Genomic DNA, 25131 nt, shown 5'->3' with positions numbered 1-25131 from the left:
TGCTACCTCCTGGGGTATGCATTACTAGGAAGTTGGAGGCAGCAGTGGACCTAGGCACTCCAATCTGCAATGCAAGGCATCCCAAGTGAAGTCCTAACAGCTGTGCCAAACGCCTCCTTCCTCCCTTCTCCCCCCTTTAAAAACAGCCACCAGCCAAATTAAAGATATAGAAGTCTGTGCTGCCTCCACACATGTGTAGCATTGTTCTCGTGCCTCTGGTTAGAATAGGCGTAGATGAAGGAATGGGAGAGGTGTAATAACCCAGCTTGGATTGCACCTCCATTGCAACCCTCATGCTCTAGCAGCGGACCTGGGTCCTACGGCCAGCTCTGCCATCAGTGTTCATCCTAAGGGGACAGAAGACATCTTGGGCTTTGATACTGGCACCTCAGCGTTGTCACCCTTGATGCTGCTTTTTATTTTTTGGATTTATTTGAAAGGCAGAGTTAGAGAGCGAGGGATACAGGGAGATCTTCGATCCCCTGATTCACTCCTCAAATGGCTGCAATGGCTAGAGTTGGGCCAAGCCAAAGCCAGGAGCCAGGAACTCCATCTGAGTCTCCTACGTGGGTAGCAGCGAGCCAAATACTTAGGCTATCTTTTGCTATTTCTCAGGTGCATTAGCAGGGAGCTGGATTGGAAACAGAGCAGCCAGATCTCAAACTGGTGCTCTGATATGGAATGCTGGCATTGCAGGCGGCGGCTTAACCGCCGAGTCCTCAACACTAGCTTTGATGCTGCTTTTGTGGCAACTGGGTGCCCTGGTTCTGGAAACTGGGCTCTTATGCAATTTTCCTAAGTCCCCACTGGTCACAGTAGCAAGGTCCTTTTTTTTTTTTTTTTGACAGGCAGAGTGGACAGTGAGAGAGAGAGAGACAGAGAGAAAGGTCTTCCTTTGCCGTTGGCTCACCATCCAATGGCCACCGCGGCTGGCACGTTGCGGCCGGCGCACCGCGCTGATCCGATGGCAGGAGCCAGGTGCTTCTCCTGGTCTCCCATGGGGTGCAGGACCCAAGCACTTGGGCCATCCTCCACTGCACTCCCTGGCCACAGCAGAGAGCTGGCCTGGAAGAGGGGCAACCGGGACAGAATCTGGCGCCCCAACTGGGACTAGAACCTGGTATGCCAACGCCGCAAGGTGGAAGACTAGCCTATTAAGCCGCGGCGCCAGCCTGCCAGTAGCAAGGTCCTTGTACCTAGACCCTGGCTCTCTCTGGCTAGTGTTCTTGTTGTTCTGCTCTGCTGGGGGTAGAGATTGAAGGGTTCCACCCCTCAGCATGATTTCCTTTTAGAGATGAATGCCCCAGGCTGTCCAGACTGGCTAGGACGAGAGCGTCAGACCCTGGCTGTGGCCTCAGCTGCCCCTTGAGTGACCCACTGCCTCCTGCTTTCCACAGCACCGGAAGCTAGAGATGTAGAAGGAGCACTTGCAGAGGGGCACACCTCTCAGGAAGGCGGGAGAATGAGGCCTGGGCAGAGCCTCTGAACCTGCGGTGCCTGCCCAGGGAGCCTGCGCGTGACCACACCAGCTGGGGTCTCCTCCCTGCTGCTTAGCCCAGAAACCCTGAAAAACGGCCAGGCCAGCCTGCAGACGGTACTCACTGCTCTGCCCAGAGCCCACCTGCTCAGACCTGCATGCGCAGACTAACACTGTCCACTCCGGGTATTTCTGGTTCTTCTCAGAGTCTTCTCTAACACATCCTTTTGCAATGAGTTTTACCCTAACGCTTATTTTCCTTTCTTTTTTTAAAAAAATATTTATTTATTTGAAAGTCAGAGTTACAGAGAGAGAGAGAGAGAGAGAGAGAGAGGTCTTCCATCTGCTGGTTCACTCTCTAATTGGCCGCAATGGCTGGAGCTGCGCTGATCTGAAGTCAGGAGCCAGGAGCTTCTTCCTGGTCTCCCACACGGGTGCAGGGGCCCAAGGACTTGGGCCATCCTCCACTGCTTATGTATCCAGAGATACATAAGAGAGCTGGATCGGAAGTGGAGCAGCTGGGTCTTGAACTGGCGCCCATATGGGATGCTGGAGCTTCAGGCCAGGGTGTTAGCCCGATGCGCCACAGCACTGGCTCCCATTCCCTTTGTTTTCTATAGTGTATAGTAATGCATCAGAAAGCTGTGTGACTTGCACAAGGCCACCTGGAGGGGGAAGTGAAGCTGGTGGCTGAACAGAGGTCTCCTGGGTAGGAACTGAGTGGAGACTTAGTCTTAAGTGGCAATGACCTACACACAGATGCTTTTCCAGAAACTTTCAATGGGCAGGTGTTGTGGCATAGTGGGTAAGCTGCTGCTTGGGATGCCTGCATCCCATATCACAGTGCTTGGGTTCAAGCCTCGCCTCTGCTTCTGATTCAGCTTCCTGTTAATATATTCGAGAGGCAGTAAATGATGGTCCAAGTACTTGGGTCTGTGCCATCTATGTGGTCGACCGGGAAAGAAATCCCGGCTCCTGGCTTTAGCGTGGTCCAACCTGGGCTGTTGGAGACATGTGGGAATGAACCAGTGGATGGAAGAGCTGTCTCTCTCTCTGTCTTTCCCTCTCTCTGTCACTCTCCCTTTCAAATAAATAAATAAACCTAAAAAAAACCCTACTTTCTTTGTTGATGACATGAGTTTCTTAAGTGTCTTGGGGCCTCAGACTGGGGACAATTCAAAAAGTACATTCTATTAAAATCATCTAACAGTGGCTTCCAACTTAAACAAAACGCAGCACAGTTATGAGTTTACATGGCCATATTCAGGGTACAAGCTTCAGTTATATTGCAAGAATACAGCACAAATCCTAAACATGCTGCCTTTAAGCTCTATTAAGATTATTTTTGAGAGCAGATGTTTGATTCTATACTTTTTTTGGGCACAAAGACTTTTTAAAAAGTCAGTGTGCCGCAAATCCCTTTCTCTAAATTAATTTCAAATGTCCTGGGAACAGCTGCTTCCTCTGTTTTTAAATATGTGAACTGTGGCTATAAAATAATGAACCCATTGTATGCTGCATGTGGAATGCTTGTCAGTTTTTGGTTATATATGCCGTATATAATATATAACTATATTATATATAATAAAGGTCTATGCTAATGTGCACTGAAATTTGTCCTCATTAAATGTTACTTTGTGGAGTAACTACTAATCATTTGATTTCTCTAGGATTTAGATATTTTTTTTAAAATGAAAGTGGTTTCCAGTTCTTAGTTGGAGTCTCCACCTTGCTTTGCTGGTGGCAATGACGTATGTAATCGACAGCTAGCAATCTACTCTTACCACCTTATTCTCGCCACCAACATCTTGCCTTAATTATTTGGTACAAATTTGGATCTAGATTAGGTGAAAAAATTACTTGAATTATCCATTTGGTTGAGCTTGTAAAAAGTAGGACGAAGGCGAGTTCCTGTCCCTGTGACACAATGAAACAAAAAGTGAAATACAACTATTTACATTAAACAAATTAGTTGCAAAAGTTTTCAGGCTAAAATCTGTAGTTCTGAAGTTGCTTGGAAATCTTCAATGTTCACATTTCAAGTTCTAAGAGTTTTAGGCCCAGAGGGGTAGCAGATGATTCTCTCTATACGGAATCTAACTTGTTAGTAGGTGGACTGAGCATGAAGTGAGAAAGCAAGGCTCATTTGCTGGTCTACTCAAAAAATATTTACCTGGTGCTACCTTGCTGGGAATTGGGTACACAATGAGGAAACAGGCCTAAGTCCTGTCTTAGAAACACACACACACACACACACACACACACACACACAGTGAGAACGAGCTTGCTCCCAACTGCTGGTTCACTCCTCCAAATGCCTGCAATAGCTGGGGCTGGGCCCAGCAGAAGCCAGGAGTTGGGAATTTAATCCAAGTCTCCCACACTGGCAACCATCACCTGCTACCAGTTAGAAAGTTAGAATCAGGAAGCAAAGCTGGGATTTAAACCCAGGCACTCCCATTGGGGTGTGGCCATTCCCAGTGGTGCCTTAGCCTGCTCCCAAGTCCTGTTTTTTTTTTTTTTTTTTTTTTTTTTTTTTTTTTTTTTTAGAAGCTCATAATCTTGAATCTGCAGGTGCCTGATCCCCTGTTTCAGCTAGCTGTAGACTGAGACAACCAGCATGTACAGACTTTTTCCCTCATCATTATTCCCTGAATAAACACAGAGCACCAGCTATTTACCTAACATTTCCCTCATAGTAGGCATTACAGCCAGAGACGACTTCAGGTATATGGGAGGAGGTGCACAGGTTACATGAAAACACCATGCCAGCTTATAGCAGAGATGAGCATCCGTGGAGTTGGGTTCCCAGGAGAGTAACTGCAGAGGCAGTTTTATATTTGTCACATGAACAAGGGATGCTGGGGCACACAAGGAGTGACCAGCTCTCCTGGAGAAGGCAGGGGCAGGGGGCCGGAGCAGAGGCTACAGCAATGTAGGCTCCCACCACACCATCCGGTGCCTTGTAGACCCCTTTGTCCTAACAGCAGACAGCAAGAGGATTTAAGCAAGGGAGAAACATTCCCAGGTAACATTTGTCTTCAATTTGCAGAATAGGTCAGGCAACCTATAACCTATATCTTGGTTACTTTTTTTTTTTTTTAAACCAAAGTTTAAAAAGCAAAGACCAAGAAAATTAAAACACCACGTGACAGTTTCTTGGAACAGGCAGAATCTGTTGCTTACAACAGAGCTTTTGTTAAGAGATGTCTTCCATAAAGCTAGCTTAGAGAGAGCAATATTTTGAGCCATCTGTCTTTACGTATTTGTGGAGATTGCAGATAAAGCCACAAAATGAAGCAGCTGACATGCAGTGGTGTGGTGTGGGTTTTATGTCCCCCACCCCCACATGGCTCCCTGCCGAGCGGGGATGGGTCAGATTCTTGGCTGTTCTTTGAAACACCCTGGCCCATGAGTCACCTGGCTTCCTGTTAAGTGTCACTCCAGGTGGCAGTGACAACTTACACGTGCCCCAGTTCTATACTTGAAAGCAATTTAAAAATTACAAAGCCATTTCAAACCACAAATACACTCATATCTTCATGCTGCAACTGTAGGCACTCACAGCATTTTGCAACTGATTCTCTTTACAAACTACTGTTTATTAACATTTTCAAGTGGCCTTGTGGACTATGGCACATGAAACATGATGACAAACATCTCACCTATGACACTAGGAGGGCGGGATTAAAAGAAAGAACTAGTATCTTCAGAACAAAGTACTTTTAGGCACAGAAATCAGTCTGCCTTGCAGCAAAATACACTTTCCAAAGCCATCATGAATGGCATGCTTATATTTTGGATTGCTAAACCAGTTTCTTTCTGTTTTCTGCAAGATGTGCTTTGGTCAGTAACAATGAAATTGATATATTTCCAAAATGCTCACATCACTAACCATCGAGGAAATGCAAATCTAAACACACCCCAGACTGGCCATTATTGAAAAAGCAAAAAAATAATAAGTGCTGACGAGGATGCTTGGAAATCTCATACACTGTTGTTTGGAATGTAAATTGGTAGAGCCACTAGGGAGAACATATTGAGGTTCCTCAGAAAACTAAAAATAGATCTGCCATATGTATGATCCAGCTACCCCATTTCTGGGCATATGTCCAAAGGAAATGAAATTAGTGTTATCCACGAGATACCCACACTCCCGTGTTCACTGGGGCACTATTCACAATAGCCAATATAATGGAATTAACTTAGGTGTCTAATGATGGATGAATGGATGAAGAAAATGTGGCTTAAGGTACCCACGATGGAATGTTAATCAGCCATACAATGCAATGAAATGCTGTCATTGGGGGCGAAATGGATGGAACTGGATGGCATTATGTAGAGGAAGTCAGGCACAGAAAGACACATACTGTGTGTTCTCAATGTCAGTGAAGACTGTGAAGGGTTAGGGGAGAGAGATGGACGAAGGTTGGATATAGAGCATCAAAATACAGAAAGAGGAGTAAGCCAGAGTGCACTAACTCTGCAGGAACACCCCGGGGTGCCTGTGGTTCACAACAGCCTCGTATATATTTGAGAAGAACTAGAAGAGAGGAGCTTGGACGTCCCAAACACCAGGAAATGATACACCTGGAAATGCTAACTACAGGGATCTGATGGTTAACACACTGTATACATGAACTGAAACATCACACTGTAGCCCATAAATATTTATAGTTACTACTAGGTGTTAATTAAAATTAAAGCACACACACACACATGCGCACACACCAAAACCAAATTGATACATTTCTGAATCTGTCCATTTCCATAAGAACTTGTAAACTTTTACATTCATATTTGGATCCCAGCTTCATTAGAAAACAACTACAGGGGCCGGCGCTGTGCCGCAGTGGGGTAACGCCCTGGCCTGAAGCGCCGACATCCCATACGGGCACCAGTTCGAGACCCAGCTGCTCCACTTCCAATCCAGCTCTCTGCAGTGGCCTGGGAAAGCAGTAGAAGATGGCCTTGGTCCTTGGGAGACAGGGAAGAAGCTCCTGGCTCCTGGCTTCAGGTCAGCGCAGCTCCGGCCGTTGCAGCCATTTGGGGAGTGAACCAGCAGATGGAAGACACCCCTCTCCCCGACTCTCCTCTTTGTGTAACTCTTTCAAATAAATAAATAAATCTTAAAAAAAGAAAACAACTACAATCAGGAAAACAGGTTGCCCATAGAGTGTCAGATGATCCGTCCATACAACATAACTGAGCCAGAGTGACTGGACTAAAGCCTCTCTTCTCTTATTTTTATCACTTCTTAGAATTCTGAGACTTCTTTTGCCAATGAAAACAAAGTTTCTGGGGACCTTTCCAAGAAAACAGAATTGTTAATAATACTGCTGAATAATAGTTTCAGCATACTGTGTGTTAGCCATTTTTATAAGGTCTGTTTGGGGACTATTTCCTATTTCTTCTAGGAAACAGCACATTGCTGTGAGACCAGGTAGAAACAGATGGTCCCATAATTTTTAAGGAAATGTGGGGCCACTTTGAACAGGTATCTTCACAGGCAAAGCTCCTAACATCCTTATCCTAGGTTACGAATGAATGGGGAGAGATCACGTCTCAAGGCAGGTGTTCGGCCTAGCAGTTCAGACCCGGCTTGGAACACCTACAGCCTGTAGCACAGCACCTGAATTTGGCTCCTGCCTCTGCTCCTGATTCCAGCTTCCTGCCAGTGTGAACCCCTGGGGCAGCAGTGCTGATGGCTCAAGTTGCTGAGTCCCTGCCACCAGGTGGGAGACCTGGACTGAGTTCTGGTTCCAGCTTTGCCCTGGCTCAGCCCTGGCTATTGTGGGCATCTGGCAAGTGAACCAGCAGATGGGAGATGAATTTCTGTCTCTCTGCCTTTCAAATAAATAATTAAAAAAATAATTTAAAAACCAAAACCAAAACCCTAACCTCATGATTTCACCTATGGTCTCTGACTTCACTCTTCCGCCTCTCTTCCCGCCTCCCCCTGCCTTTGTGTGTTGTCCTCTGATGGTCCACCTGAGCCAGAACTTCAGCTGTAGACGACGAAACGGAAAATCAAAGTTGCTTCTGCAAAACGGTATCAGCTTCACGTGAGAAAACTGACACACACCGTCTACTCGAGGACCGGCAAACCAGTAACCCAGTGTGTTGACGCTTGTCATACTCTGAATTCCTGAGAGTACTTCAACACGTTTGTGAAAAAATGGAATTAAAAGAGAAATTCATTTGGATGTGAAAGTGTTGAAATCTACACGTAGAGGAGTCTTTGAAAGGCTCATGAAAAATACATATTATGGAAAAAAAAAACTGCATGGATTTCAAAAATCTTTTGCAGCCAAATAAATGTATCTTTTAATTCCATCAACTTTTTGAAATTCATTATCTGGATGTGTCTCTTCAGAAAACATATGGTGATTTCTGTTCTACTTGCCCAAATTGGACTTTTTTAAGATTTTATTTATTTGAAAGTCAGAGAGTTACACAGAGAGAAGAGAGGCAGAGAGAGAGAGAGAGGTCTTCCATCTGATGGTTCACTCTCCAATTGGCTGCAATGACTGGAGCTGCGCTGATCTGAAGTCAGGAGCCAGGAGCTTCTTCCGGGTCTCCCATGTTGGTGCAGGGGCCCAAGGACTTGGGCCATTTTCTACTGCTTTCCCAGGCCATTGCAGAGAGCTGGATCAGAAGAGGAGCAGCTGGGACTAGAACCGGCGCCCATATGGGATGCCGGCACTTCAGGCCAGGGCATTAAACCTGCTGCGCCACAGTGCCGGCCCCACAAATTGGACATTTTTGACAAAAGCAGAGCAAGCTCTCAGAGTAGACCCCCATAGAATACAAGAGATCTAGACACTTTGCATACATGGTCTTGATAAGTAGCTTTAATTATTAGTTTGGCTTGGCTTGGCTACCGACGTCTGGACCAAATCTGGAATTTCCAGATTGTCTTTTTTTTCTTGTCTGCCAGCATTGGCAGTTTGAAAATACAATTTCTCATAAGAGAAAACAAGGAGAGATAAAATTAAATTTTCCATGGGAAAACTTTCCAGGGTTAAAGATAGCAGAGTATACCCATCAAAGAGACACAGGCTGGGGAAGCAGCAGTTATATAAAGTCCAAGAGTGACATGTGGCTTGAATTAGCTGGAAGACTACTTCATTTGGCCAGAAGAGCCAAAGACTCAGCTATCACTGAATTCCAGGTTTTGTTTTTTTCTTGCAGACTTTAGGGTCATAAAGAAACAATTGTACTTTCTCAAATTATCCATACTTGGTAAGTAGTGAAGGTGAGGCAGGGGGTTAAGGCAAAATAATAGCTATGAGCAGGATTATTTATATGTGACACTATACTCATTTGATATATTATTTATTTAAGAAAAAGTTTTCATAAAAACAAAGGAGCATCTACGTCTCCAGAGCTTTCCAGAGGCGGCATGCTAAGTCAAGCTAAGCACCGTGTCAATTTCAGCTCCAACATCCACAGGAAAGGTGACTCGGGGCTCAGACCCAAGGAAGGGACTGGGATTAGCTCGGTTTGTGTCAACGGTGCAAGCTGCACCAATAAATTGTGGCCAGGGCTTGCCTTGCATTCCCTTTTATGAAGTGTTTATTTTCCCGTTAGAAGATAATCTGCACCATTTTTTTTAAAGTAAATTTATTTATTTAATCTTTATTTATTTGAAAATTAGACAGTCAGAGACAGCTCCGATCTGGGGTTTATTTCCCAAAAGCCTACAATGACGGGCTGGGCCAGGCTAATACCGGGAGCCAAGAACTCAATCCAGGTCTTCCATGTGGGTGGCAGGGACCCACTGACTTAAGCCCTCATTTGCTGCCTCCCAGGGGATGCATTAGCAGGAGGCTGGAATCGGCAGTGGAGCAGACCACCCCACCCTCAGGGACCAGCCTCCTTCCCATCGCTGCTCCTGTAGGGTATAGCGAGGCTTTCCTATCAAGAGTCAGCCTCTCCTCTTAACCTCTGCTTCTAGGTCTGGGACAGGACGGGAATCGGTGATACTGGAGACAACTGGTTGCTGTGTGTTGGGTTTGAGTTGCATTTGGCTGTGAAGTGATTTTGTTGCAACAAGCACGTGGCGCAGAGGGGAAAGGTCAGGGGGCGTCGCCCTACACTTACTGAGACATACCGTTTGCTTTCTGTTGGTTGCATGTCTGAAGCGAGAGAGAGGCCTTTAGATGATACCAACTTGTTAACCAACTGTTGCAGGCTCTGAGAAAAATTTGCTCTTGAATCCCCACCCTCACCCCCACCACCAAAAACAAAGGAAGTGGAGCAGAGACTCAAACCCAGGCACTCAGGTATGGGACACGGGCGTCCCAAGTGTCATCTTAACCACTGTACCAAATGCCTCCTCCACCACACCCACCTTAAAAAACAAACTATTCTGCTTCATCTAACATCAGCTTCCACTTCCTGCATTTTTGCCAACTGAGAACAACGGGCGGCGGGAGGCACACGGGGAACAGGGGAAGCGTTGTCATCAGCAATAAAATGCATCATCCACCGTCATTCCCACCATCAAGGCACAGCTTTTACGTGGCTTGAGCAAGGGGCAGGATCCATAGGTCATGGAATAATAACATTTTGCAAATTCCACTGTGAAGAAACGTGCTCAGAAACAAATGTGTTTCTTGCAGCAAGTGCATATGGATATCGCCTGTTGCTAATGCCCTGGACCAGCTGCCGCAGCATCATCCAATGAGCTCCTGGCCCGGGAGCAGATGCTCTGTGTTCCCAGACATGACAGGAGCTCGGCTCTCTCCTGCTCCGTGAGCCTTTGCTCGGGCCGTGCCTCAGTTTGGAAGACTCTTGCCCATTTTCCATCTGGAAAACTCTTGCATATCTTTCAGGGCTCAATTCAAATGTGCCTTCTGTGTGTAGGTGTTCTGCAACTCACATGAAGAGGAAGCGATCTTGTTTCGCTATCACAAGGGCTGGTCAGGACACTCTTCCTGCGATGCTTCACTTCCTAGGGCACAAGCCCGCTGCACAGGGCTGGGAAGAGGCCCAGGCTCCGGGGCCTGACATGTGGCGAGTGCTTCACAAATTCTTAGTGCAGTGAATAAATACCCATTTCATAAAGTAGAAGGGGCTGAGCATCAGAGCTGCTGTGGAGAGAAAGGGGCATCGGGCTTGGGGTCGGACATGCGGCCAGCAAAGACCAGAGAAGCTCCTTGAGAGAAGATTTTATAAAGCAACCTGGAGCATGGGCAGAATGTGACACGAGGAAGCAAGAGTTAGGGGATTCTAGGAGCAGGGACGTGAGCACTCTCACCACAGCAAATACATGAAACTGAATTGTTAGTGATGGCACAGGAACTTACAGGTCTGATTACTGTATCTTTCTAGACATCACCCCTTGTCGCCTGCTTGCTTCATGAAACCCCTGCTACTTGAGGAAGTGTCTTTCAGGGTGGCCTCCAGATGTATTCACAGAAACACCTACGCCAAATGATCACTCACCCTTCCATACTCTGCTCCCTCGGACCACAAAGATATGACTTCAGCTAATATCTTGTCACCTGGAGTCTCAAGGCATTGTGGCCATTTGAAAAGATGACATTCACTTTAAGAAAGGAGATTTGGAGCCAGTGGTTAGCCCAGCAGTTAAGACACTTGCATTCCACATCAGCGTACCTTGGGTTTGACCCCTGGCTCTGGCTCCCAACTGCAGTTTCCTGCTAATGCACTCCCCACGAAGCGGCAGTGATGCCTCAGGTTGCCAGGTTCTGTCACCCCTGTGGGATACCTGGAAGGAGCTCTCAGCTCCTGGCACTGGTTAGTGTGGGTATTTGGGGGGTTAACCCAGTAGATACGAGTTCTCGTTGTCTCCCAAATGAACAGAACTAAATTAAAGATGATTTGCCATCCGTCAACATTCTGACAAGGATGGGCTACAGGCTCTATCTGCCACTGCCCCTGGTCACTTGGGGGTGGGAAGGGACAGTGAGATGGAGAAAGTCATCAGGCCATGGCAGTGCTACGGGAAGGCCCTGTCTCAGGAAGTTGGGGAGCAGAGGCTAAGCAGTTGGAACAGCGATGGGTGAGAAGCCAAGGCTGCCTGCAGCTGAGTTCCCTTGAGGCACCTGCTAAAACTTGGGTATGGTTTGAGTGTGTTCCCCAACAGTCCACGTGCCAGAAGCTTGGTCCTCAGTGGGGCAGTGTTGAGGTGGTGGGACCTTTAAGAGGTGGGCACTGATGAAAAGAAAACCCACAAATAATCCCCAAACTTCAAAAGGATGAAGTTGAAGCTATAAGAAGTGATTCACACGTTAGACTGCTAGACCACGAATCATTAAGGGATCATCACACAGAAACTTATCACTCCAGAATTCGCTACAACTGCATCTACCTCCCACCCTCCAGCACCCGCCCCCTCAAAGGTCAGTGGCCACAGGGCAATGATGGACCATGGCAGCCCTGTACCAGTCCTGATTCTCCCCAGGTTAGGACAGTTGATTTCATCTTTCCGATGGTGGCTTTGAGACCCTGTTTCTTTGGGTTCTCCTCCTGTCCACCTCTTGTCTCCTGGATTGATTCACCCCACCCTGGAAGTAACCTCATTCCCCAAGGTTATTATCCTGGAGCTCACATCTACACAGCTCTCATTTCTAGGCAGGCAACTCTCAACGTTATGTTGGGGTCCACCCCTTCAGTGAGCTCCAGGCCTGCATTTCAGTGCTGTATACCTTTTCCATCTGGATGGATGTCTCACTTGCACTCAAACAGAATATAGCAAAATCCCATATGGATGGTCTTCCTCCTCCATGAGCCCCTCCCGTGACTTCCCTATTTTTATCGATGGTACCATGATTCCAGATTTCTAGACTGGAAGTTTTTGTCTACATTTAAGCTCCTACTACTTCTCTCTCTTTCTATCTCTTCTTTGTCCTTCAACTCAGTGGTCACTCTATCTCTTTCTTTGCATTGCCCATATCACATTTTAGGTCACCCCCTAGCCATCCACTAAAGTCCCCTGACATATGTCAGGGCCTCTGATATCTCTCCTTTTCCATTTGTCCTACACAATTCCTCAGTCATTACTCACAGGGTATAACTTTTCGCTAAAAACCTGTGCAGAACAAAACAACCCTGCCTACCACATACGACCTCGTCCTCTTAGCATGATACATAAGGACCTCACCATCTGACCAACCGCCTTCCGGGTCTCACCTCTCATCATGTTCAGCTCTGCAAAGCTACTAGCCTTTCTCGCCGAGTTCTTCAATCAAGCTCTGTGTGCACAGACTGATTTCTCTGTTAGGAAATGTCCTTTTGGATGGGCGTTTGGTTCAGTGGTTAGGATGTGGGAGAGGAGGCCTGTGTCCCATATTTGAGTGCCTGGGTTCTGTTCCTGATTCTGGATTCTGGCTTCCCCTACCAATATGGACCTAGGGGACAGCAGGTGGCTCAAATAGTTGAGACCTTTTTAGGAGATGTGGCTTGAGTTCTTGGCTCCTGGCTCTGGCTCTGGTCACTGTGGGCATGCAGGGAGTACATCTGCACATAGCAGTTCTGTCTGTCCATTTTTCTCTCTGCCTCTCATAATAAGAAAGCCAAAAACCATCCTTTTCATCTCTATCTGCCTATGAAGCACCTATCATACATCAAGATCCAAATCAAGTGTCAGCTCCTTTGTTACCCTTCCTGCCCACCCAGGAGTCTACTTGGCATGGTTATTTTCCAATATAGCTTTCATTATTGATGTTTATTTTGCATCATGATAAAAACAGCTGAAACTGTAGCATGAATATAATGTGTGCTTTGCACATGTTGGATAGCCAACAAGTGGTTGTTAATAAAAAGGCTTTACTAAATAAATGAACAAGTACAAATGCATGATCACTGCACAACAATTCCTTCAGCCCAAACGAAATACGCCAGAGTGGTGCTTTTCAAATTGTAATATGCACATAAACACCTGGGGAGTTGTTAACAGGCAGCTTCTGATTCCAGATGGCTGGGCAGTAGCCTGAGAGTCAGAACCGCTTCTTCCCTCTCTTCCTTCCTTTGAAAGGCAGAGTGACAGCTGAGCAGAGGGAGGGAGAAGGATAAGGAGAGAGAAAGAGAGGTCCTTCATCTGCTGGTTCACCCTCCAAATGGCTGCAATGCCAGGGGTGGGCCAGGCCAAGGCCAGGGGTCTGGAACTCCATCTGGGTCTCCCATCTGGCCCAAATACTTGAGTCATTTTTCACTGTTTTCCCAGGCTTATTAGCAGGAAGCTGGATTGGAAATGGAGCAGTCGGGACTAGAACTGGTGCTCTGATATGGGATGCCGGTGTCCTGGGTGACAGCGGAACCTGCTGTATCACAATGTTGGCCCTGAGACTCTGTATTTCTAAGAGGTACCCAGATTGCCACAGGTACCACAGCCACACTCTACTTCAGAACAGGGTATACCTCCCAGGTATTCCCCATCTATGTTAGTAACAGGCTCTGTCACCCTGCCCACCCTATGCTATCACACTACCTGGGAAAGGGATTTATGTGGGCCCAGAGATCATGTCTGTTATGCCACACACTATCTTTGTGTTCTCAGCACCTTGTCTAGAACTTGGTGCATTGTAGGTGCTTTTTTAAAAAAAAAGATTTATTTATTTGAAAGGCAGAGGCAGAGAGAGAGAGAAGAGAGAGAGAGAGAGAGAGATCTTCCATCTGTTCATTCACTCCTCCAATGGTTGCAACATCCAGGACTCTAACAGGCTGAAATCAGGAACCAGAAGCTTCACCCGGGTCTCCCATGTGGGCACAGGGGCCCAAGCACTTGGGTCATCTTCTGTTGCTTTCCCAGGTGCAATAGCAGGGGGTGGATTGGAAGTAGAACAGTAGGGACTTGAATGGGCACCAATATGGGATGCCAGCACTGTAGGTGGTGTCTTTACCTGTTACACCACAGTGCCAGCCCCCACAGTAGGTGCTTTTGTAATGTTGGTTTAATCATGTGGTTTCTTCAACCTACCTAAGTTTGTTGTCTGTGCATTTGGGACTCATTTGTTAGTTGCTAACACTTTTAACCCCCTCACTGAACAATGTGGATCTCTTTTGTAAGATTAAGAAGTACAGATGTTCTTCTATGTCCAATGGGGCTTTGTCCTGACAAACCCATCATTGGCTGAAAACACTGTGAGTGGAAAGTGCACTGAATGCACCTGACCTCTCACTGTCCGGCTCAGCTGCATAGCAGAATGTCTGGGCTCCTCTGGTGACCCTGGGGCTGCCTGGGAGCTGTGCTCGCTGCTGTTGTCCAGCATTGCCAGAGAGGATGGGAGGCACAGCACTAGCCCAGCAAACAGCCAAGTTCAAAATTCCAAGTCTGGTTTCCGCTGAATGCATATCATGTTTGCACCGTCATAAACTCAAACAGTCATAAGCAGAACCACCACAAGTCAGGGACCAATGGCCATTGGCTACCTATAGGCCCCAAAGGGAGCTAAAAACGCAAGAGCAATTAATTAGCCTGGATGCAGCTGTGGTCGCCTCTGTCAGCAAAGATCTGTGGTGAAGAGCAAGGACTTGTGACCCCACAACCACCACCACGGAGGCTCTGCCCACTCACTCTGATGGATACATCGAAGCTGAGGTTTAGTGTAAGTTGCAAATGAGAATTTAATTTGAAAGGTTAACAACAGTTTCCTTGGGAGCCAAAGAGTCCAGAAGAAAGACACGAAAACTTACAAGACATAAAGGTTCCACGGCATGCTCCAGGGTCTATTTACACAGTCAGATACCTTCTGGGCGAGTTTTAATCTGATCAAAAGAAAACTGCTCAACATTAACTTTGTTCATGGACATTTGGCTTTTACTCTGAGAAACAGGCTGAAAAGAAGTATCTGCCTGGAGGAGAAGAACTTATTGTAAAATGTCTGACTTTGGGAAAAATACAATTCCATCTTGTCTGTTTATTTTAATCACTATTTGGATTTTCCTGGGGAAGTTAGGCCGGATGACAGTTAGTGTATAGGAGACAGTTTCTTTAGAAGATTGCATTTTTTTTTTTTGACAGGCAGAGTGGATAGTGAGAGAGAGAGAGACAGAGAGAAAGGTCTTCCTTTGCCGTTGGTTCACCCTCCAATGGCCGCCACGGCTGGTGCGCTGCAGCCGGCGCATCGTGCTGATCCGATGGCAGGAGCCAGGTGCTTCTCCTGGTCTCCCATGGGGTGCAGGGCCCAAGCACTTGGGCCATCCTCCACTGCCTTCCCTGGCCACAGCAGAGAGCTGGCCTGGAAGAGGGGCAACCGGGACAGAATCCGGCGCCCTGACCGGGACTAGAACCCGGTGTGCCGGCGCCGCAAGGCAGAGGATTAGCCTAGTGAGCCGCGGCGCCGGCTGACATTTTATTTTTTAAAACTATTTATTTATCTGAGAGGCAAAGAGTGAGAGAGAGCAAGACACACACACACACACACACACACACACAGAGAGAGAGAGAGAGAGAGAGAGAGAGAGAGAGAGGAAGCTTCCATACTTTGGTTCACTTCTGGAATGCTGGTAACAGACTGGACAGGGCCAGACCGATGCTGGAATCTGGGAACCCAATCCAGACATCCCTGTGGCTGACAGGAACCCACTTTTGTGAGCCATCACCATTGCCACACCGGGTCTGCATTAGCAGGAAGCTGGAGTATTTACCCCCGCTGATGGGATGAGGGTGTCTCAACTGCGAGGCTAGACGGCTGTACTGGATAGATTTTTAAAGCACATATTAACATTAAGAACTACGTCACTGGGGCTGTCGTTGTGGCACAGCTGGTTAAGCTGCTGCTGGTGATACTAGCACCTCATCTATGAGAGCAGGTTTGAGTCCTGGCTGCTCTGCTTCTGATCCAGCTCCCTGCTGATGTGCCTGGGAAAGCAGAGGAAGATGGCCCACGTATTTGGGCCCCTGCCACCCGCATGGGCGATCTGGATAGAATTCCGGGCTAGTGGTTTTGGTTATGGCCCAGCCCTGGCTGTTGTAACCATTTGGGGAGTGAACTAAGAAACAGAAGATCTCTCTCTCTCTCTTTCTCATCTCTTTGTCTCCCTCTCTCTCTCTCTGCCTTTCAAATAAATAAAAAATAAATCTTAAAAAATATAACTACAGTATCATCATGTGTGTCTCTGTATAACTTCAGTAATGTGCAGCCTTATTCTATTCTACAAACAGTTATACCCTAGAGTACTTCAAGATATTTGTGGAAAATGGAATTGAAAGATGTTTCTTTTTGGCACACAAAAATGAAACATATATATTTTTTCCATATTCTACATTTTCCATGAACTTTTTGAAGACTCCAACATTCATGGCTTTCAAAAATTTTTTGCACCAAAAGAAACTTATCTTTTATTTCCATCTTCCATGAAGTTTTTGAAATACCTTCAAATATGAAAGGACACAAATATGTGGACAAGTTGAACATCACAAAGTTAATACAATAATCATATTTATGTTATTCATGGAATTGTTTTCCTGGCCTGATCCACACAGAACAGAATAACAGTTTGAATGTTGATCTGGACAATTCACCAAAAAAAATCAATTCTTTGATAACTGGGAGTGTAAACACTAGGCTTTTCTTCCAGCTTATCTGATCTGAAGGAACTGCCAACAAATATTACAAATCTGACCACCTACAGAGGATAAATAAGAGTCTCTACTGGGCTTGTGCCAAAAGATGAGTTATCCAACAAAGCACATCTGAAACTTTGCGCCAAGGAAAGGATGTTAATTAACACAGATCTGAGTTCTGGAGAATGAAACTAACTGCAAACGGCAAGAAGCTGCTGGTGCAGGGCCCTCCTAGGCACAGTCGCCTTCACGTGGAAGGGAAGCTCAGGAAAATGATCAGGTCCCACGGACCACAGCACATGGCACGAGAAATTCCGGAGAGATTACCCCACAGCTGCTTCCCCCCGGCCAGGACGCTCTGACGCCAGCCCACTGTGCACACGTGCACACACACACACACACACATGCACATTCACACATGGGTGCTGTCCAGAACAATCCTTGGCCTCAAAGGTTCACATTCCGCAGTGACAACTGGACGGAGCAGCAGTTGCACTGCACAGCTGCAGGCCCAAGGCACAGGCTGGGAGGCGGTGCCGCCAAGCTGGGTACCAACTGCTGGCTCAGGGGGCGGTGACTCCTTAGTGAGTCCTCGGAACTCAGAGCCCTGACAACGCTAACAACCCCGCAGGGCAAATCTCAAAGTCCAATTTGAAAATGGAGGTAGAAACAAACTCTCAAAGCACCTGTACTAAGCTTTCCATGGTGCATGTAGGAGTACTGTTCTGCACAAAGTCCATTCAGATGGGATGGGTTTTTCCAACCTGAGTCCTGTGGCATCCATGGATGCTACCTTATCTTTCTTTTTTTTTTTTTTTTTTTTTGACAGGCAGAGTGGACAGTGAGAGAGAGAGAGAGAGAGAGAGAGAGAGAGAAAGGTCTTCCTTTTGCCGTTGGTTCACCCTCCAATGGCCACCACAGCCGGTGCATCGCGCTGATCTGAAGCCAGGAGCCAGGTGCTTATCCTGATCTCCCATGCGGGTGCAGGGCCCAAGCACCTGGGCCATCCTCCACTGCACTCCTGGGACACAGCAGAGAGCTGGACTGGAAGACAGGCAACGGGACAGAATCCAGCGCCCCGACCAGGACTAGAACCCAGTGTGTCGGCGCCGCAGGTGGAGGATTAACCTATGGTGCCGCGGCGCCGGCCTACCTTATCTTTCTACATTCCTTCCTAATCCTTTACAAATTCATATTTTTACATAGTTGTGATCAGTGGGCAAACAAATGAAACAGTCATGTTCATTTCTTCTTCCCACAGGCCACTGGATCAGATAATTTTTAAAAGATTATTTATTTATTTGAGAGGTAGAGTTACAGACAGTGAGAGGGAGAGACAAAGAGAAAGGTCTTCCTTCTGTTGGTTCACTCCCCAAATGGCTGCAATGGTTGGAGCTGCAACGACCTGAAGCCAGGAGACAGTTGACTCTTTCTGGTCTCCCATGCTGGTGTAGAGGCCCAAGGACTTGCGCCATCCTCTACTGCTTTCCCAGGCCACAGCAGAGAGCTGGATCAGAAATGGAGCAGCCGGGACTAGAACCAGCGCCCATATGGGATGCCGACGCCACAGGCGGAGGATTAACCTACTGTGCCATGGCACCGGCTCCTGGATCAGATAATTCTAAGAGCTCCTTGCCTCTTCCTTGCAAGAATGCTGGCATTCTGCCTTTAATTACTGATCAATCTTTTTGCTGATGTGTTGACAGATCTTGCAAGTTAGGAGACATTAGTTGGATTTATGCTAGCCTGAATTATGCTTTGGAATCTTTAAATAGTTTTAGTAATTAAAAATATAAATTTAATTTTAAAATTTGAAAGTATAATTTTTATAATATAATTTAAGTAGCTTTTCTTCCCAAATCTTAGAAAAAGACTAAAAATAATCAGAGGTGTTTCTATACACATGTCTGAAAGCTTGTCCAAAGATTTTATATATATGATAATCTTTCTGAACCAATATTTCCCTATCAAAACTATTTATCACTTTTAAATCTTTTTTTTTTTTTTTTTAATTCTTACAGATTTGAGAGGCAGAGGGAGCATTCCCAAACTCTGGTACATTTCCCCAACGCCCACAGCAGTTGCTGGGAGTCAGAACCAGGAGCTGGGACCACAATCCAGGTTTGCCATGTGGATGGTAGGTACCCAATAACTTGAGCCATCACCACTATCTCCCAGGTCTGCGTTGGCAGGAGAACTGGAGTCAGGAGCCAGAGCCAGAACCAGAAATTGAGCCCTTGCATTCTGAAGTAAGATGCCAGCATCTTTACTATGAGGCTAAAAGCTCACTTCCTTCACTTTCATATCAACTTTATCATTATACGCTTCCCTCAAAAGCAGTGAAGTAGACTATATGCTTTAACTGCTGTGAATAGAATTTTCCCAGGGCACATTATGTGCTCAATAAACAATAGCTATTACTATTATGGCAACCTATGATGCCCGTGTGTGCGCTATGGACCATTCACATTTTGTGTAGATAGAATATTTATTTACTATAACATGTCTGCCACTACTTGGGATGTGACCCTTGAGTGGGTCACGAAATCAAGTTAGTGAGTCTCTGTCAGAATTCTATAAAAAATGACATCAGTTAACAAAGAAAGCAACCGAGTGCAAGTATGTGGTAAAAGACAGCACTGTTGTAAAGCTTGCTTTAGTGCGGTTTTGTGTATATGGATTTCCCTCCATGAGTTGTCTTAAAAAGTTTGAAAGTCACTGTTTTTACAAAGCCTGCATTTCTGGTGAACATAATGGAATAAGTATTCACTCAAATAAAGGCAAACTACATTTATTTTTCTGCAATTAATAATCAATTCTTCTCTTTTATATTCAGAAACACAATTACTCAGCTTTTATATTGCATTAAAGGTTTTCCAACAATTTCAAACTAATTTGCTATTCATTTTCCATGGGAACCATTACAGAATTAATAGGCTAGCATTTGCTGACATTATTTTCCACAAATGGGCTCTCATTGTTTTAAGCATTTATCTACCGTGAAATAATAATAGACCCAAGGACTCCTGATTCTATGTTTACGATTCTCTAAAGATGACCTATCTCCAAGGCAAAGATGTGACAATTCCCCTTCATGACACAGTGATCTAGAACAAACCAGTATCTCTTTAGAAATGGCTGAAAAATAATCCCAATTAGTCTCCATAAACACCCTCCATATTCACACACCCTTGCTTATTAAAACCCCTCAAATGTCTGTGAACCCCTTTCTCAAAAATTACAATGTTGTGGGCAGAGGAAAAACAATTAATCCACTTAATTGTATCCTGCACCGTGCATTTCAGTGCCATGGAGAAAAGAAGCAAAGAAGACAGCAAAAGGAAAGCTCAGTCTTGAAGAGTCAATGTTAGCATTGGCACGAGTGTCGGGGAACAGATGGAGAAGTCCCAGAGTCCCTTGGAAAATAAGACTCTGCCTCAGCCTTAAGCAAAGATGCTGACATCAACATTCAGAATAGCTATAGACCATCAATTATGCAAAGGTAATGAAAGGGAGTTTCCATGGGAAGCAAGCACAGAGGCCCAAAACGGCAAGGAAGATTCTAAGAGCCCCCTCATTCACCATTTAGCCATTCACTGCACACCTACTCGGGCTCAGACACTACACTAAGGGCTGGAGACAGAGACTGAGTTTGCAATCCAGTGGGAGAGTCAAAAAAGCACACCGAAAATTACAACTCCACACGCTAAAGGCTGCGACTGAGGACTAGTCAAGAAACAAAGGAGGCATTGAGGACAGTCACAGAAGCCAGATGGGGAACTGACGGGAAAGCAGTGGAAGTTTCTTAAAGAGGTGATTTTGGGGGTCGGCACCGTGGTGTAGCGGGTAAAGCCATCTCCTGCTTCTGATATGGTCAGCGGTTCAAGTCCCGGCTGTTCCACTTCTGATCCAGCTCCCTGTGATTGGCCTGGGAAAGTAGTGAAAGATGGCCCAAGTGCTTGGGCCTCTATCCCCAGTGTGGGAGACCTAGATGAAGCTCTCAGCTTCTGGCTTCGGCCTGGCCCAGCCCCAGCCATTGCACCCATTTAAGGAGTGAACCAGCAGATGGAATATCTCTCTCTCTCTCTCTCTCTCTCTCTCTCTCTGTAACTCTTTCAAACAAATAAGTAAAACTTTTTTTTGTTTTTCCCCAGAGAGGTGATGTTTGGGCTGAGACATGGAGAAGGGCTGGGGTTGCTTGCTGGGGGAACCAAGTTATCCTGCGTGGTACACAAGTATGTCCAGGACTTCGCGACAGAGGCTAAACACTATGAGTCTGGCAAATTTTCAGACAACAACAATTTCATTTGTTCTGACTTAAGCATGGCACCTGTTCAGGGTGCTATAGCAGTTAGGGATGGCTGGGATGCATGTGAGACATGGGATGACACGAGAGACAAGCTGGAGAAGAGGCAAAGGCCAGACCAGCCTCCCACAAGGGGACTGAAGGGGGTGCAGAGAGAGGCTGTGATTTTACTCTTTGGCTCAGATGTCATTCATAGTACTAAGACTGCCAGGTATTCAAAAACATTGTGCTAAAAATTTTCACACACCAAAAGAAGAATTAAGAATATTTTAAACAGGCATTTTATTTGTAATTCCACCTCCTTAAAAAATTACACCCTTTTCCAAGCTCTCCTGTTGTCTTCAATTCTTATCACACAGTCTCCTTTTTATATTTTTGTTAAAAAATATTCTTTATTTTCATTTTATTTGAAAGGCAGAGACTGAGAGAGAGAGAAAGAGAGAGGGGGAGGGAGAGGTCTTCCACTTGCTGCTTCTCTTCCCAAATGCCCACAACAGCTGGGGCTGGGCCAGGCTCAAACTAGGAGCCCAGAACTCCATCTGGGTCTTCACGTGGATGGCAAGGACCCAAGTACTTGAGCCATCACCTGCTGCCTCCCAGAAAGCGCATCAGCAGGAAGCTGGATGGGGAGGGAAGTGGCCCGGACTCAGAACCAGCCACTTCAATACGGGACGCTGGCCCCAGGTGGCAACTTAACCTCTGTGTCGCATGCCAGCCCCTCCCAGGTTCTTCACACATACACCACGCTAGTATTTGTGCACTTGACCATCAGTTATTAACCAGCAAATCATTTTCCATGGACTCCTCATGTATGTTATTCTTAAACACTGTGGGGTGTTCTATACACAACTTAAGCAGTTTTCCTTTACATCACATAGATGGTTCCCAGATTGTCCTATAACAAATGACATTTCCATAAGCAGTTTCTACATGTACATTCTACCTTCTCATTTCCTTGAAGTCAATTTTAAGGTGTGAGATTAGCAGGTCACATGGTATGCAGATTGCTATACATATTTTTGTGGTCTTGGTTAACAGGTAGAAGAGGGCCTGGTACTTACTGTTTTGCTCCAGGTGAGGCCTGTGGTATGGTGTTCCTTGATGTATGCCTGAAGCTCACTCCAAATGTTCAGATACGACTTCACCCAATCCACATGGCGCAAATCACTTTGTTATGAAAGAGAGTGGGAGAGAGGGGAGTTAGGATCTACAACAAAATTTTTAAAAAGATTGGGGGAGGGGGACAGGGTTATCAGTAACCAGTGCTCCAAACGGCCCTGCAGCAATTGGCTTTCTGTCCGGGGAGACCCCGGATGGGAAGATGGCCCAGTCCCCTCGGGAGGGGAGGCCGTGTGTGACTCAGAGCCGGGGACTGCCTGGCTCCTCAGGCCATGCATCTTGGTCCCATTCCTGCCATCACCTCTGTGAGGTGAACGTGGACAGAAGGCCACTTTTCTTTTACTATTTCTGATACAGAATGCAAAAGCATAGGCTCTCGGGAATGAGAATGGTACTGTAATTGTAATGATTCGGTTGAATTATTTAGTTAACAGTACAACTGAATTGGAGAATTCTATTCATTATGACTGTTGAAGGGGCGGCTATTGTGAGGAACATGATTTTTTTACAAGTGTGTAACACCATACTTCTAAAGGAACATTCACTTAACGCATTGTAATTTCACAATGCAAACACGGCTGGCAGGACAAGTATTTTTGTCTCTATTTTATTGAGTCAAGAACTAGTGAAATGCTTACCTTTTATAACTGGATTCACATACAGGATTGGGGGAAATGTTAAACTTACAGACAGGTGAATATGGTTGCATTTCTTTTTTTTTTTCACCCATAATATGTACTTTTTCCGTTTAGAAAGTGGTGGTAAATATGAAAATGATGACATTTGAGTTAACAACAATTAAAATAGGTCCCTAAGGCATTAATCTGAAGATAAGCACTGGAGGAAATCTGTCTTACTCAAGCTCATGTCAGTGATGACTGTCCCTGGACATATTTTGTTTTGCCTTCTTGGAAATACATGTTTCTTCCCACTGCATGAAGTACCAACGTGTTTAGATCCACTGCATTAAGGCACATCGTTTAGGAAAACTGAGTGGAGAACTGGGGTCACAGGTCCTCCACTCTTCAAAGAGGAAAAACATGGGTGTGGTTTCAGTCTACACTTTTTGGATTTATTGATTATATTCATCAAATCTATGAACAATCTGTCACTTAGTTTCACTCAAAGGCCTGAGTATAGCTTCGTAAGTTTCCTTACCCTAGAGGATTTTGTGAGAGTCTTGCACCTAGGAAGCAGTATAGAATACATTACAACTATTAGAGCATTAAAATTACCTCAATATACATGCACACATATATTTATTCATATGGGCATTTAATACACATACATGTATATTCCTATGTGTGCACACCACACATACACATATGCAGACATTATAAAAACAGTATGTTGCCCACGTAATCTACTCTCTATTAAAATACTTAACAACCGATGAAGTCCTAATCTACATATGTAAATTAATTTCCTCTTAACCATGGCAGTATTGTTTTGACTTAAATCCTAGCAAAACTTGTAGTAAGGAATAACAGCATGGCACCTCTCACCTGAAGTCAGTCTCTAAGAGATCGCAAATTGAGCAGGACCTAAGCAAACACCAGAGGCTGCAAACCTTTCCTTGGTTTTCATTACCCTGGTCTAAGCTGTGGCACGGAGACTAGGATTTTAGAGATCAGAACTCAGAGAGAGAAGCCATGACTTGATAAGGCCCAGGTAACTGACTTGCTCTGTTCGCATACTGAAAAAGCAAAAGCAACCCGTCGACCCAGGGCCGAGGGAGCTCAGAGCTCACCTTCTGTTTAAACCACAAGGAGTCTGCCTTTCAACTTCTTCACTGATGGGCCAGTCCAGTGGGGGGGCAGCCATGAGCTGCAAATGACCACAGCGCACAGAAGGAGCTGTGGCCCTGAGAGCACCCACATGGGTGGTCAGGGTGCAGAGTGCTTGTGTTTTCATCTCGTCACCACCCCAGAAGCTCAAGGGTGACTTGGGCTGGGGTGACTGCTTCTGGATGTGACATGATCTGCACCTCTGGCTGCACTGGCCTGCCTTACTGTATGGTCTCCGGGGGAGGGAGGGTCCTCTGAGCTTCACTGATTTACCCTGGATGCTCTCAGAGCACATTTTCTACTTAACAGTTGACATCAAAGGAGAAAGACTGACTCTCTGTGCACAAGAACACAGAAGATCCCAACCCTCTCGGCTGTGGGGAGGACCACTCACACCCATGGCCCCAGCGTACACTCAGGTAGGGACTGAACTGAGGCACAGATTAAATTCTGTAACCACATACAGTTGGGCATTACAGGGATATGCATGTAGTGACATGCACTTCAATGGGGAGGGGTTACTCATTACAAGAGAACTGGGCAAGGCAGGCTTTCTAAAATTCAGATTATTACCTGGATGTCTGATGCTACTTTCAGCTGCCTTTCCCTGCCAAGATGGGATATTTTTCTTAAGTTTATAGCCCACTACATAGAACCCTAGAAAGGGATTAGCAATGAACTATATGAGAATACTTTGGAAAGCTTGTGGGGAAAGATATACATTTATTTTGGTGCAAAAAATAACCTTGAAATCTCTGCAGAGTTTGTTCATAATATATATGTTCCACGAACTTGTCGAAGACCCCCTCGTATGCATGAATTTCCAAATTTTTTAGCACCAAAATAAGCTTGTCATTAAATTTCATTTTTTTCCCACCAACTTTGTAAAGTACCCTGTTTTAGG

At 45.8% G+C, this 25131-nt stretch overlaps 1 protein-coding gene across 3 annotated transcripts in view; it reads right to left on the bottom strand.

Annotated features, from left to right (window-relative positions):
* The window catches only part of CAP2 (cyclase associated actin cytoskeleton regulatory protein 2), a 160307-nt gene that overhangs the window by 17708 nt on the left and 117468 nt on the right, over nucleotides 1-25131 (bottom strand). For all 3 annotated transcript variants that reach the window (XM_070074307.1, XM_002720865.5, XM_070074305.1), the window contains exon 7: nucleotides 22383-22488. In XM_070074307.1, coding sequence (XP_069930408.1) covers nucleotides 22383-22488 — 106 coding nt within the window. The remainder of the gene's footprint in view (nucleotides 1-22382; nucleotides 22489-25131) is intronic.

Source organism: Oryctolagus cuniculus, chromosome 5, assembly GCF_964237555.1.
Source record: "Oryctolagus cuniculus chromosome 5, mOryCun1.1, whole genome shotgun sequence".
Classification (NCBI taxonomy): Eukaryota; Metazoa; Chordata; class Mammalia; order Lagomorpha; family Leporidae; genus Oryctolagus; species Oryctolagus cuniculus.
The sequence above is the reverse complement of the archived record's forward strand: the minus strand, read 5'-3'. Positions and strand labels throughout refer to the sequence as shown.